This window comes from Crinia signifera, chromosome 3 (assembly GCF_055691185.1).
Source record: "Crinia signifera chromosome 3, ASM5569118v1, whole genome shotgun sequence".
In the NCBI taxonomy this organism is placed as follows: Eukaryota; Metazoa; Chordata; class Amphibia; order Anura; family Myobatrachidae; genus Crinia; species Crinia signifera.
In genome coordinates this window covers 312,514,751-312,529,331 of record NC_139219.1, presented here as the reverse complement: position 1 = coordinate 312,529,331, position 14,581 = coordinate 312,514,751, and the positions used below count along the sequence as shown (strand labels likewise).

General features: G+C 41.5%; 1 protein-coding gene across 4 annotated transcripts in view; it reads left to right on the top strand.

Annotated features, from left to right (window-relative positions):
• Positions 1-14,581, top strand: part of ITSN2 (intersectin 2) — a 164,756-nt gene that overhangs the window by 68,487 nt on the left and 81,688 nt on the right. For all 4 annotated transcript variants that reach the window (XM_083178639.1, XM_083178637.1, XM_083178638.1 and 1 more), the window contains 2 exons: positions 1,600-1,699; positions 1,801-1,943. In XM_083178639.1, the coding sequence (XP_083034765.1) occupies positions 1,600-1,699; positions 1,801-1,943 (243 nt within the window). The remainder of the gene's footprint in view (positions 1-1,599; positions 1,700-1,800; positions 1,944-14,581) is intronic.

The window sequence follows — 14,581 nt, the reverse complement described above, 5'->3', positions numbered from 1 at the left end:
CACCTTGCTCTCGGCCAGAGATTGCAGTGACCAATGTCTGCTCCATTTCTCCAGTGTGGCCAATCTCTCCAATAATCCTTTGTTTTGTCTTTGGAAATGATTGTTTGACAACCGTCCTGTTACATGTGTATGTAGGATCAATCTACACATCCTGTTCTCCAATTCTTCTGCTCCGTAGGAGGCTTCTGTTCTCACTGAGCTCGCCTTAGGACACCGGCGTTATGGTATGACAGGTGTTCCAGCATCTTAAGCCTCATACACACTTTGCGACCCTTCCCTCGGCCGATATAGTTACCAATATTGTCCATGGGTTGCCGATTTAGTGTATACCCTGAAGAATATCGGTAAACTATATTCAGTGATGTCAGCGGGACCCGCAGAACATGCAGATCATTTGGCTTTAAAGCCAGATTGACCTTCATGTTCAACAGACAGCTTATTAACGACGCTTGGAGCGCACATCGTTAATGATATTGAGTGTAAGCACTAGACAATATTTAAATTATATCGCTCATAACCCCATTTCTGAGCAATATCTTAATATCTTTTACAGTATCCTCTGGTGTGTACGGGACTTTACACAGCATCGGAGTATCACTCTTAGGGGGGGCTTTCAATCCTGGCCAGTTTTCGGTCCGCTCGCCAGTTTATCGGCAGGCGGAATTCAATGTTCCTCCTGTCGAGCGGCGAAAAAGGGGAGGCACCGGTGAAAATGGCCGTGAGCTGTCAAGATTAGGGCCGTGATTTTGACAATCCGCGTCTGTTTTCGTCAAAACGGACCCGACTGGTTTTAAAGTTGGATCTGTTCGGTCACGCTGCCTCTTCAATGCTGTTGGAAACTTGGAGAGTGATGAAGCACTATCCAATCCTCATCTAACTCTCATTATACTGGATGTGTTTGAAAAATTACAGGAGCTGATTGGTTAGCGCTTTGTCTCTCCACTTACTCTCTCATCATGCTTTGATAAATACCCCTCTTAATGGGATAAAGAAGATATTCGCTAAATGTTAGGATCTGGGTACATTCTGGATTGGGCTAAAGAGGTCTAGCTATTTTAATATACTGGATGTTATAGCCGGCTCCCAACAGGGTCCTGAATGTGACCCAACGCTTATAGAGACATAGTTATCTGATTTTGGGGTATCTCCGGGTATGATTCAGAGGCGGACGCAGTACCGATGTTTGCTGCAACACCAATCCTGCTGTGTCATGTTCATTTGCTTATGACATCACCATTAATTGAGACGACTTCTGCGCTACATAGGCAATTCAGTGTAGAGACTAGGAGGCGTCATGTGGGCGTGTTCTCGGAGCATTATGGGAAAGTTTCAGCCTGCAGCTGCTATCTCTTTCGCAGCACTGCAGCCTCAGTAGGCTGCACCTGGAGTGATGGTATCCAGCAGCAGCACTTCCAAGGAATAAGCAGTGATTCCAACACTGACCCACCTGAATGACCCCCAATCTTGAGTGGCTCAAGAGAAGGGCGGATAGAAAATGTATGTCTATAATCTCGCTCAGATGAATGCGGCGTACAGCAGAATAATAATCCTGAACACGGCGGCACTATGGCTCATTATCATTGTATGGTTGTGTTTCAGCGCTGCCTCATAACAGCTCGCTGTCTCTCATGGCTGGAGGGTTCAGCACCAGCAGCAGCATGCAGAAGACTCGCTCTCTGATCGACCTGGGCTCCAGCAGGTATGTAGCACCGCTGATACTACCGCTGCTCTCTCCTCTCTATAGGAGGTTATATGAGTGCTATTTAGAATATGGTACTAATCCTTTTTTTTTTGATCTAGCTCCAACTCCTCTTCTACCACATCACTGACTGGTAACTCCCCAAAAGCTAGCACCCAGGACTGGGCTGTGCCCCAGTCATCCAGGCTGAAGTACAGGCAGAAGTTTAACGGTCTGGACAAGTCTATGAGTGGCTTCCTTACAGGTGAGTGCACCTATTGGCCAATCCCATGGATGTGGGAGGAGACTTTCTACATTATTCAATGACCCCCGATTCACAATTTTTTTCGCCCAATCGGGCTGTTTTCACTCCTTGCGGTGAATCTTTTTCACTGAAAATCTGATTCACCCTATTCAATGTTCACTGTTCGCCGTAAGCGAACAGTAAATTAGTTCTCCGTTTCATGCTCACTGCAATTCGCTGGTGTATTTCAATGAGGTTTTGGGATTCACCGAGAGTGTATTCAATGCTAGGATGGAGAACTGCTTTCAGCATGATTTTCGCCATGATTAACCGTTTTGCATTCGACATCTTTTTAAGGTGAACTGGAATGTGATCTTTTAAAATAATTTTTTTTTTGTGCGGAAAAATTAAGTTAGATATATTTTAAATAAATGTAGTTAATACGATTTAATTAAATAAAAAAAGAACCACCCCTTGAAAAAAAAAAAATATAGAATGTAATATATAATCTATAAATTATATATATTCAAAAATAAAAATACAATTTTGTTCAAGAAACATTAAACATAGATGTTCGGAACATCACTACCAGCTATGAGTTGTTGTTTTTTTCCTAACTGTGCGAGGCAGAACTAACAAAAACCCAACATTAATGACCTTTAGAGGGAGTCACAGCAGGGGTCAGGTAAGTATACCTGCCCTCCCTCTCCACCGCCCGACCCGAAGTTCCCCCCTTAGTGCCTTTAACCCTTTCAGGTCCAACGTCTAGTCAGGCTCAACAGCCCTAGCGCCAGTAGCAGATCCAGTATTGAGCCACTTTAAAATAAGAACATTAACATCGTTCAACATTTAATGTAGACCATTTTTTTATAATAAAAAAATAAAAATGACAATTTAAACCAGACTGTTTAATTTGAAAAATAAAAATAAAAATTTGGACTGCAAAGGGTTAACCTGAACACCCCACCCCCTTCACCTGCCTAACCATAATACTCCCCATAACTTACTATCGGCATCCCAGCAGTTAGGATTCAGGCACCAGCATTTTCATTAACCCCTTCCCGACATATGACGTACATTTACGTCATGGCCGGGAGGTACTTCCCGACACATGGCATAAATGTACGTCATGACTTTAAACTGTCACTGCGTCTCGAGACGCAGTGACAGAGGGACGATGTCTGCTGTCCCTGACAGCAGACATGTCCCTGCATGCCCAGGGGGGGCTGCGATGCCGCCCCCCCGTCGGCGATCGCTGTGATTCGCTGTTCAGTGTGAACAGCCATTCACAGCGTTTTCCTGTGTTACCAGCGAATCAGACGCTCGGTAACACAGGTGTCAATCACCGCCGGGCGTCAGGGGGCATGGGGGGGTCATCGGTGACGATGACACCTCACCCCACCCTCACCCCACCTGCCCCCAAGGCTGTGATTGGTCCGTGGGACCCACGGACCAATCACAGCCAAGGCGCGACATTTAAACTGACGGTGACTGCGCTGCAGACGCCATTCCGGTCTGGAATAGCGTGCAGAACGGTCACCGTGCCTGTCTGCCGTGAATACCGACCTGATCCTTGCTAATACTTACCTGATCCTTGCAAATACCTTACCTGATCACCTGCTCACTGCTTGTAGCGTGCTGGATGCTTCCTGGATCTGACTTCTTGTGACTTCCTGCTGCTGCTGCAGTGTGATAGAGAGATAGAGAGATAGAGAGAGAGATAGAGAGAGATAGAGAGAGATAGAGAGATAGTGACAGAGAGAGCTATATTTTGTGTCTGCTACCCCCCCTTTTTGGGGGTGCAGGGGTTTTCTATATATAAATAACTGTCAGTGCTGCTGCTGCAGTGTCATACAGTGATAGATAGTGATAGATAGTGATAGATAGTGAGAGGTAGAGAGATAGAGAGATTTGTGTCTGCTACCCCCCCTTTTTGGGGGTGCAGGGGTTTTATTTTATATATATAACTGTCAGTGCTGCTGCTGCAGTGTCATAGAGTGATAGATAGTGATAGATAGTGATAGATAGAGAGATAGAGAGTGTATATTTTGTGTCTGCTACCCCCCCTTTTTGGGGGTGCAGTTTTTTTTTATACATATAACTGTCAGTGCTGCTGCTGCAGTGTCCTAGAGTGATAGATAGTGAGAGATAGTGAGAGATAGAGAGAGAGTGATAGAGAGTGTATATTTTGTGTCTGCTACCCCCCCTTTTGTGCTGATCAGTATATCTGTGCTGATCAGCAACTTTTTGGGGGCGCAGGGGTTTTTTTTTTTTATATATACCTGTCAGTTGCTGCCAGTTGCACTGTCAGTTGCACCAAAGGTTGTGCACCTGCTGTCCCTCACTGGTAATCAGTGTCGCATCACTGATCACCTTTTTTTTTTTTTGTGAGTGCTGTGGGGTCTTTTTTTAATTTTTTTTTTACACACACTGTGATTTTGTGGGTGTCCTGTGGCCACTGTGCGCCGATCAGTGACGTACATCACTGATCAGCTTTTTCGGCACAGGGTTGATCTATTTTTTTTTTTTTTGATCAAATTCCTGTTGCCTTTGAGCGCTGTTCAGTGACGGACGTTACTGACCAACATCTGTGCTCAATTTTTGGCGCAGGCCTTTTTTTTTTTTTTTTTTAACCCCTTCAATTTTTTATTTTTAACCCCTTCATTTTTTTTTTTTTTTTATTGGTATAAAGTATTTATTTTTTTTCTGCACTACATACACACTACACACTACATACCCCCCGGGTTGAAATAAAGTTTGTACCCCCCCCTACACTATACACGTGTTGAAACATTTCACTACCAGTAACACAAAAATAAAAATGTCCTCCCAAATGTCCTCCCAAATGTCCTCCCAAATGTCATCCCAGTCATCCAGAAGAATGTATTCAGTGGAGGAGGCATATGCCATGCTTGCCTCTGACTCTGACACAGCCAGTGAGGCAAGCGGGGAATTTGAAGGATTCATCTTAAGCTCCTCTTCCTCCTCTGGTGATGAGGGACCCCCTCAAAGACGCCCCCGTAGATCAGCTGAGATTCCCCCCCCAATAATTGATCTAGTATGGACCCCACCACCAGACAATTTTGAGCCCCAGGTTCCTGAGTTTTTGGCCATGCCAGGAATCCAATTTGATTCCACAGGTCTCAGAGAAATTGACTTTTTCAAATTATTTTTCTCTGATGATTTTATAAATTTAATGGTGGACCAAACTAATTTATATGCCCAGCAGTTTATTGCTCAAAACCCCACGTCATCATTTGCTAGGTGGACCCCTGTAGATGCAGTAGAGATGATGACGTTTTGGGGTCTGGTGTTTCATATGGGCATAGTAAAAAAGCCAGAAATTAGGCAATATTGGAGTACAGATGTTCTGTACAGCACCCCATTGTACCGTATGGCCATGCTCCGGGCTCGATTTGAGACAATCCTTAAATTTTTGCATTACACCGATAATGCACAGTGCCCACCCAGAGATGATCCCACCTTTGACCGGCTATTCAAAGTCAGGCCGGTCATTGATCATTTCAGTGCCAAATTTGAAGAGGTGTACATCCCTGAAAAATTTATTTGTATCGACGAGTCCCTTATACATTTTAAAGGAAGGGTTAAATTCCGCCAGTACCTTCCCAGTAAGAGGGCAAGGTATGGCATAAAAATGTATAAACTGTGTGAAAGCACCTCAGGGTACACCCACAGGTTTAGGGTTTATGAAGGGAAGGATTCAAGAATTGAACCGCCAGAATGCCCCCCCTCCCTCGTAGGTGTTAGTGGGAAAATTGTCTGGGATTTAGTGCACCCCTTCCTGGATAAAGGTTATCACCTCTATGTGGATAACTTTTACACCAGCATCCCCCTGTTTAAGGCCCTTGGTTCAAGAGGTACAGCAGCTTGCGGTACTGTGCGCAAGAGATACAAAGACAAGATTTTGTAAATTGTTTGCGCTAATGCCCGGAGGCAGCCAGCACCAGCAAAAAAAGTTCACCAACTTTTCAAAGGCATGTAGTACAAAGAAAATACTAGTGCAATAGGCGCTTTCCAGGATAAAACTTACACTGTTTTTTATGTGCAAGTGAAATTTGAGTTCTTTCAGAGATTCAGCTGGTTCTATAGTTATTTCACATAGGTAACCGGAATCAATATATACTGTGAGATGTGCTCTGGAATGAAAACAGAAGAATAGTGCAACACCTTTTGTAAAAAAGGGGGAACAATTTATTTGTGCACTCACAATTTCCAGGATAAAAACAGCATAAAATCACCAGCCGGTGATAACAAGTGGGAGGTTACACCCAGGGTCACTCCACCAGAGGATTCAGGCTCCGGACACCTTTCTTCTCTTGGGGTAGAATTTCCAGGGGTTGTCCCGTCCCGACACAAACACAGTATAACAGCAGTAGAATTCTTCCAGCCACGGGAACACCTGCTTAATGCATTTCGGACTGGTATAGTCCTTCATCAGAAGCATAATGTTTCCCGTGGCTGGCTGGGATATAAATAGTGAAAAAGGGCGCCAAAACGGCAATTACGCCGTTCTGACGCTAAACCGGAAGCGGAAGTGATCGGTGCCGCGACCGGAAGCGGAACGCCGTCATTTGCGTTCCACCTGACGTCAGTTTGCGTTCCAGATCGCGGAACGTCACTTCCGGTCCGGAAGTCTTGTTGTTTCTCTATTACTCGTGGAAATGGAGCGCACATCAATAACAATGTGCGTTCCAAACGAGCGGGACATGACTTCCGGATCTTATATTGCACATTTGCCCATACAAATACCATCTGTAAACATATTTAAACAAGAAGTCTTCTCCAATATATTTCTTGAGTCCATGAATTCATATAGAAACAAAATATTCCACCTTTCGATTTTGGTCCTTGTTTTGCTTAGTCCATATATGGAAAAAACATAAAAAAGGGGAGGGGAAGAAAAAGAGGGCAGTCAAGCACTTTTGTATTTATGTACAATCCATTAGTTAATTTTAAGATACTGTGCAATACATTTTTGATAAAAATATAACAATATAAATACGTAAAAATTATATATATAAATATATAAAAACAGACAATTGATTAAGAAAGCAGATAAGGAGGCAATAATTATAAAAACCATTTGATTTCGAAGTCACTATTGAGACCATTTGGCACCAGGGTATTTAGCTTAAAAATCCACCTCATTTCACATTGGGCTAGGCGGGTTTCTATATTTTTATTACGCCATGTAGGTGTAACAATTTCTAAACCACCAAAGGATTTGATACAGCATTCTTTAGAATTATGCATCTTTTTTAAAATGGGCAGGAACTGTGTGGGTTTCTAGACCCTTTCTTATGTTGTACACATGCTCCGCCAAGCGTGTTCTCAGATTCCTGGTGGTTTTGCCCACATAAAATAAGCCACAATCACATTGTAAGAAATATATTACATTCTTAGAATTACAGGTGATAAAATCATTGATTTTAAAACTGGTGCCATTAAAAGTGTATTCTTTGGTTTTGCTTATGCCTTTAGTTGTTCGGCACATCAAACACATTCCACAACGGTGGAACCCCTTTGTACGGTCACTTGTTCGGGGCATTACATCAAGACAACTTTTGACAAGTTTGTCCTTTAGTGATGGTGCTTTTCTGTAAATAAAGCCAGGATTGCATGGTAAAGATGCACCTATTACTGGGTCACTTTTTAATAAGTGCCAGTTTCTTTTGAATACAGCTTCAATTTTTTTGTGCTCAGGGTTGTAATCTGAGATGAAGGACCATTCTGTATTCTTCTTTGGTTTATTTACTTTTTCTCCAAGGAGATCTTTTCTATCAATTGTGTCTGCTTTTTCTTTTGCAACTATTAACTCTTTTTGGTCGTATCCTTTTACACGGAAGCGATTGGACATTTCAGACACTTGACTCTCATATACAACATTTTCTGTGCAGTTACGCTTGACCCTCAGAAATTGGCCATAGGGAATGCCCTCAAGCCAATTTCTGTGGTGCTGGCTATTTCTCTCTATGTAACTGTTGGAGTCAGTGGCTTTAATATGGTTAGATGTGCAAATAGCATTGTCCTTGATATAAATATTCAAATCTAAAAATACAATTTTTTCCGTGCTCCAAACAAAAGTTAAATTCAAGTTAAAATCATTTTGATTAAGACTGTTAAAAAAGGTTAAAAGAGTAGTTTCTTCCCCTTTCCATACCATAAAAACGTCATCTATGTAACGTTGCCAGGAGACCAGACTTGCCCCCAGCTCTGGGCCTGACCAGATTACGAGCTCCTCCCAGTACGCCATGTATAAATTAGCGTAGCTGGGGGCAAATCTGGTCCCCATAGCAGTTCCAACCATCTGCAGGTAAAAATTTCCATTAAAATAGAAGAAGTTGTTCTCTAAAATAAAAGTTATGCTGTCCAAGATAAAAGTTTTTAATTTTTCTGACATTGATGTTTTATCAAGAAAAAACTTGACAGCTATTCTTCCTTTTATGGGATCAATTATTGTGTACAGTGTGGATACATCACCACTGACAAGGAAGGACCCAGGTTCCCAATTTATTCGCTCAATTTTCTGTAAAACATCTTTTGTATCTTTGAGGTACGCCTTAGTATCTTTCACTATCGGTTGGAGGTGATAGTCCACCAGAGCTGACAGATTTGAAGTCAGGCTATTTGTGCCAGAAATAATCGGCCTGCCTGGTGGACTTGTTAGGCTCTTATGTACCTTTGGTAACACATAAATTGTAGGTACCGAGGGTTCCTTAATTGTAACAAAATCATGTTCAGGTTTTGTTATAGTTCCTTCCTGTAGAGCTTTATTAGTAAACTCATCAAAAGATTTTTTAATTTTGATGGAAGGGTCAGATTTTAACTTTTTGTAGGTATCACCACTTTCAAGCTGTCGGTTTATTTCTGCGATATAATCTTCTTTATTTAAGATGACAACCCCTCCCCCCTTATCGGCGGGTTTGATTATTATTTCTTTGTCATCTTTAAGAGACTTTACAGCATTAATTTCCTTTATGGTCAGATTATGATTTTTTGCTTTTTTCTTAGGAAGGGAATTTAGTTCTTCAGCGACAATTTTGTTAAAACTTTCTATAAAGCACCCTTTGGCATGTGACGGGTAAAAGGTGGATTTACCCCTGAATCCTGATCCGGAAGGACCTCCGGTCTCAGGCTCTGGTTCTCCCTCCTTCTCCGCAAAAAAATTTTTTATTGTAATTTTTCGGGTGAATTTTTGGAGGTCTACATACAGTTTAAACGGGTCTGTCACATTAGTCGGAGCGAACTTCAAACCCTTTTTCAAGATTTTTTCTTCTTCAATAGTAAGGTTTCTTTTACTTAAATTAAAGATTTTCCCTTGCTCACCTTTCTGTACTGAATCTAAATTGCTTTTTTTGGGTTTTGGTTTTTTCAAGCCTCCTCTTTTGCCCCTTTTAGTTTTTCGTTTTAATTCCGATACCGACCTCGCATCCTTCCTCCCCTCTCTAAAAAAGGTGTTTGTTTAGGTTCTTCTTGAACTAAAGGATCAAATCTATTTCTAGTATGGTATCGGTTATAAGGGGTATCGGAATTAAAACGAAAAACTAAAAGGGGCAAAAGAGGAGGCTTGAAAAAACCAAAACCCAAAAAAAGCAATTTAGATTCAGTACAGAAAGGTGAGCAAGGGAAAATCTTTAATTTAAGTAAAAGAAACCTTACTATTGAAGAAGAAAAAATCTTGAAAAAGGGTTTGAAGTTCGCTCCGACTAATGTGACAGACCCGTTTAAACTGTATGTAGACCTCCAAAAATTCACCCGAAAAATTACAATAAAAAATTTTTTTGCGGAGAAGGAGGGAGAACCAGAGCCTGAGACCGGAGGTCCTTCCGGATCAGGATTCAGGGGTAAATCCACCTTTTACCCGTCACATGCCAAAGGGTGCTTTATAGAAAGTTTTAACAAAATTGTCGCTGAAGAACTAAATTCCCTTCCTAAGAAAAAAGCAAAAAATCATAATCTGACCATAAAGGAAATTAATGCTGTAAAGTCTCTTAAAGATGACAAAGAAATAATAATCAAACCCGCCGATAAGGGGGGAGGGGTTGTCATCTTAAATAAAGAAGATTATATCGCAGAAATAAACCGACAGCTTGAAAGTGGTGATACCTACAAAAAGTTAAAATCTGACCCTTCCATCAAAATTAAAAAATCTTTTGATGAGTTTACTAATAAAGCTCTACAGGAAGGAACTATAACAAAACCTGAACATGATTTTGTTACAATTAAGGAACCCTCGGTACCTACAATTTATGTGTTACCAAAGGTACATAAGAGCCTAACAAGTCCACCAGGCAGGCCGATTATTTCTGGCACAAATAGCCTGACTTCAAATCTGTCAGCTCTGGTGGACTATCACCTCCAACCGATAGTGAAAGATACTAAGGCGTACCTCAAAGATACAAAAGATGTTTTACAGAAAATTGAGCGAATAAATTGGGAACCCTGGGTCCTTCCTTGTCAGTGGTGATGTATCCACACTGTACACAATAATTGATCCCATAAAAGGAAGAATAGCTGTCAAGTTTTTTCTTGATAAAACATCAATGTCAGAAAAATTAAAAACTTTTATCTTGGACAGCATAACTTTTATTTTAGAGAACAACTTCTTCTATTTTAATGGAAATTTTTACCTGCAGATGGTTGGAACTGCTATGGGGACCAGATTTGCCCCCAGCTACGCTAATTTATACATGGCGTACTGGGAGGAGCTCGTAATCTGGTCAGGCCCAGAGCTGGGGGCAAGTCTGGTCTCCTGGCAACGTTACATAGATGACGTTTTTATGGTATGGAAAGGGGAAGAAACTACTCTTTTAACCTTTTTTAACAGTCTTAATCAAAATGATTTTAACTTGAATTTAACTTTTGTTTGGAGCACGGAAAAAATTGTATTTTTAGATTTGAATATTTATATCAAGGACAATGCTATTTGCACATCTAACCATATTAAAGCCACTGACTCCAACAGTTACATAGAGAGAAATAGCCAGCACCACAGAAATTGGCTTGAGGGCATTCCCTATGGCCAATTTCTGAGGGTCAAGCGTAACTGCACAGAAAATGTTGTATATGAGAGTCAAGTGTCTGAAATGTCCAATCGCTTCCGTGTAAAAGGATACGACCAAAAAGAGTTAATAGTTGCAAAAGAAAAAGCAGACACAATTGATAGAAAAGATCTCCTTGGAGAAAAAGTAAATAAACCAAAGAAGAATACAGAATGGTCCTTCATCTCAGATTACAACCCTGAGCACAAAAAAATTGAAGCTGTATTCAAAAGAAACTGGCACTTATTAAAAAGTGACCCAGTAATAGGTGCATCTTTACCATGCAATCCTGGCTTTATTTACAGAAAAGCACCATCACTAAAGGACAAACTTGTCAAAAGTTGTCTTGATGTAATGCCCCGAACAAGTGACCGTACAAAGGGGTTCCACCGTTGTGGAATGTGTTTGATGTGCCGAACAACTAAAGGCATAAGCAAAACCAAAGAATACACTTTTAATGGCACCAGTTTTAAAATCAATGATTTTATCACCTGTAATTCTAAGAATGTAATATATTTCTTACAATGTGATTGTGGCTTATTTTATGTGGGCAAAACCACCAGGAATCTGAGAACACGCTTGGCGGAGCATGTGTACAACATAAGAAAGGGTCTAGAAACCCACACAGTTCCTGCCCATTTTAAAAAGATGCATAATTCTAAAGAATGCTGTATCAAATCCTTTGGTGGTTTAGAAATTGTTACACCTACATGGCGTAATAAAAATATAGAAACCCGCCTAGCCCAATGTGAAATGAGGTGGATTTTTAAGCTAAATACCCTGGTGCCAAATGGTCTCAATAGTGACTTCGAAATCAAATGGTTTTTATAATTATTGCCTCCTTATCTGCTTTCTTAATCAATTGTCTGTTTTTATATATTTATATATATAATTTTTACGTATTTATATTGTTATATTTTTATCAAAAATGTATTGCACAGTATCTTAAAATTAACTAATGGATTGTACATAAATACAAAAGTGCTTGACTGCCCTCTTTTTCTTCCCCTCCCCTTTTTTATGTTTTTTCCATATATGGACTAAGCAAAACAAGGACCAAAATCGAAAGGTGGAATATTTTGTTTCTATATGAATTCATGGACTCAAGAAATATATTGGAGAAGACTTCTTGTTTAAATATGTTTACAGATGGTATTTGTATGGGCAAATGTGCAATATAAGATCCGGAAGTCATGTCCCGCTCGTTTGGAACGCACATTGTTATTGATGTGCGCTCCATTTCCACGAGTAATAGAGAAACAACAAGACTTCCGGACCGGAAGTGACGTTCCGCGATCTGGAACGCAAACTGACGTCAGGTGGAACGCAAATGACGGCGTTCCGCTTCCGGTCGCGGCACCGATCACTTCCGCTTCCGGTTTAGCGTCAGAACGGCGTAATTGCCGTTTTGGCGCCCTTTTTCACTATTTATATCCCAGCCAGCCACGGGAAACATTATGCTTCTGATGAAGGACTATACCAGTCCGAAATGCATTAAGCAGGTGTTCCCGTGGCTGGAAGAATTCTACTGCTGTTATACTGTGTTTGTGTCGGGACGGGACAACCCCTGGAAATTCTACCCCAAGAGAAGAAAGGTGTCCGGAGCCTGAATCCTCTGGTGGAGTGACCCTGGGTGTAACCTCCCACTTGTTATCACCGGCTGGTGATTTTATGCTGTTTTTATCCTGGAAATTGTGAGTGCACAAATGAATTGTTCCCCCTTTTTTACAAAAGGTGTTGCACTATTCTTCTGTTTTCATTCCAGAGCACATCTCACAGTATATATTGATTCCGGTTACCTATGTGAAATAACTATAGAACCAGCTGAATCTCTGAAAGAACTCAAATTTCACTTGCACATAAAAAACAGTGTAAGTTTTATCCTGGAAAGCGCCTATTGCACTAGTATTTTCTTTGTACTGTGCGCAAGAACCAAAGAGGCCTCCCAAAAACGCACATTGCCCAAGTAATGAGAAGGGGTGAAAGCAGGGGTATATGCACCGAAAATATGTTGTTGGTCAAATATAAGGACAAGAGGGATGTCCTTATACTGACAACAATTCACGGAGACAGTACCACCTCCGTCCCTGTACGAGGTACCAGTACCCACACCTCCAAACCTAATTGTATCCTAGATTACAATAGGTACATGGGCGGAGTGGATCTTTCAGATCAGGTACTGAAGCCGTACAGTGCCCTGCGGAAAACAAAAATCTGGTACAAGAAGCTGGCCGTGTATATCATCCAGATGGCACTGTATAACGCTTACGTGCTATTCCGTTCTACCGGCCAGAGGGGGACATTTATGCACTTTCAAGAGGAAGTCATAAAGGGCCTAATATTTGGGAACCAGCAGGCAGAGGGCCCCAGTACTTCTAGTACTGGTCCCCGTATTGTACCAGGGCAGCATTTTCCTGATGAAATCCCCTCCACTGGAAAAAAGGGCAGGACACAAAAAAGGTGCAAAGTTTGCTATAAAAAGGGAATAAGAAAGCAAACTATTTTCCAGTGTGACACTTGCCCCGACAAACCCGGCCTATGTATAAAGGAGTGTTTTAAAATATACCACACATCTATGGAATATTAGGTTCATAATTTCACCGTGCTTCGGGGGTCTTGCTAATGCCACATAGCACCCACCATTCATTCCACCAGAATCTGAGCCGCAAAATCCAAAAATCACTCCTTCCCTTCTGAGTCCTGCCATGCACCCAACTGGTATTTTTTGGTCACATGTGAGGCATTGCCGTACTTGGGAGAAATTGGGGCACAGATTTTGGGGTGCTTTTTCTCCTTCATTCCTTGTGAAAATGAAAAATTTTGAGCCAGAACTGCATTTTTGTGTAAAAAAATGTAATTTTTCATTTTCACTGCCCACTTGTATCAAAATTGGTGAAACCCCTGGGGGTTTGAAATGTACACTATACCCCTAGATGAATTCCCTGAGGGGTGTACTTTGCAAAATGGGGTGACTTGTGGGGGGGTTCCACTGTATTGGTGCAACATAGCACCCACCATTCATTCCACCAAAATCTGTGCTGCAAAATCCAAAAATCACTCCTTCCCTTCTGAGTCCTGCCATGCACCCAACTGGTACTTTTTGGTCACATGTGAGGCATTGCCGTACTCGGGAGAAATTGGGGCACAGATTTTGGGGTGCTTTTTTTCCTTCATACCTTCTGAAAATGAAAAATTTTGAGCCAGAACTGCATTTTTGTGTAAAAAAATGTAATTTTTCATGTTCACTGCCCACTTGTATCAAAATTGGTGAAACCCCTGGGGGTTTGAAATGTACACTATACCCCTAGATGAATTCCCTGAGGGGTGTAGTTTGCAAAATGGGGTCACTTGTGGGGGGGTTCCACTGTATTGGTGCTTGGGGGGTCTTGCTAATGCGACATAGCACCCACCAAAATTCCACCAGAATCTGAGCTGTAAAATCCAAAAATCACTCCTTCCCTTCTGAGTCCTGCCATGCACCCAACTGGTATTTTTTGGTCACATGTGAGGCATTGCCGTACTCAGGAGAAATTGGGGCACAGATTTTGGGGTGCTTTTTCTCCTTCATTCCTTGTGAAAATGAAAAATTTTGAGCCA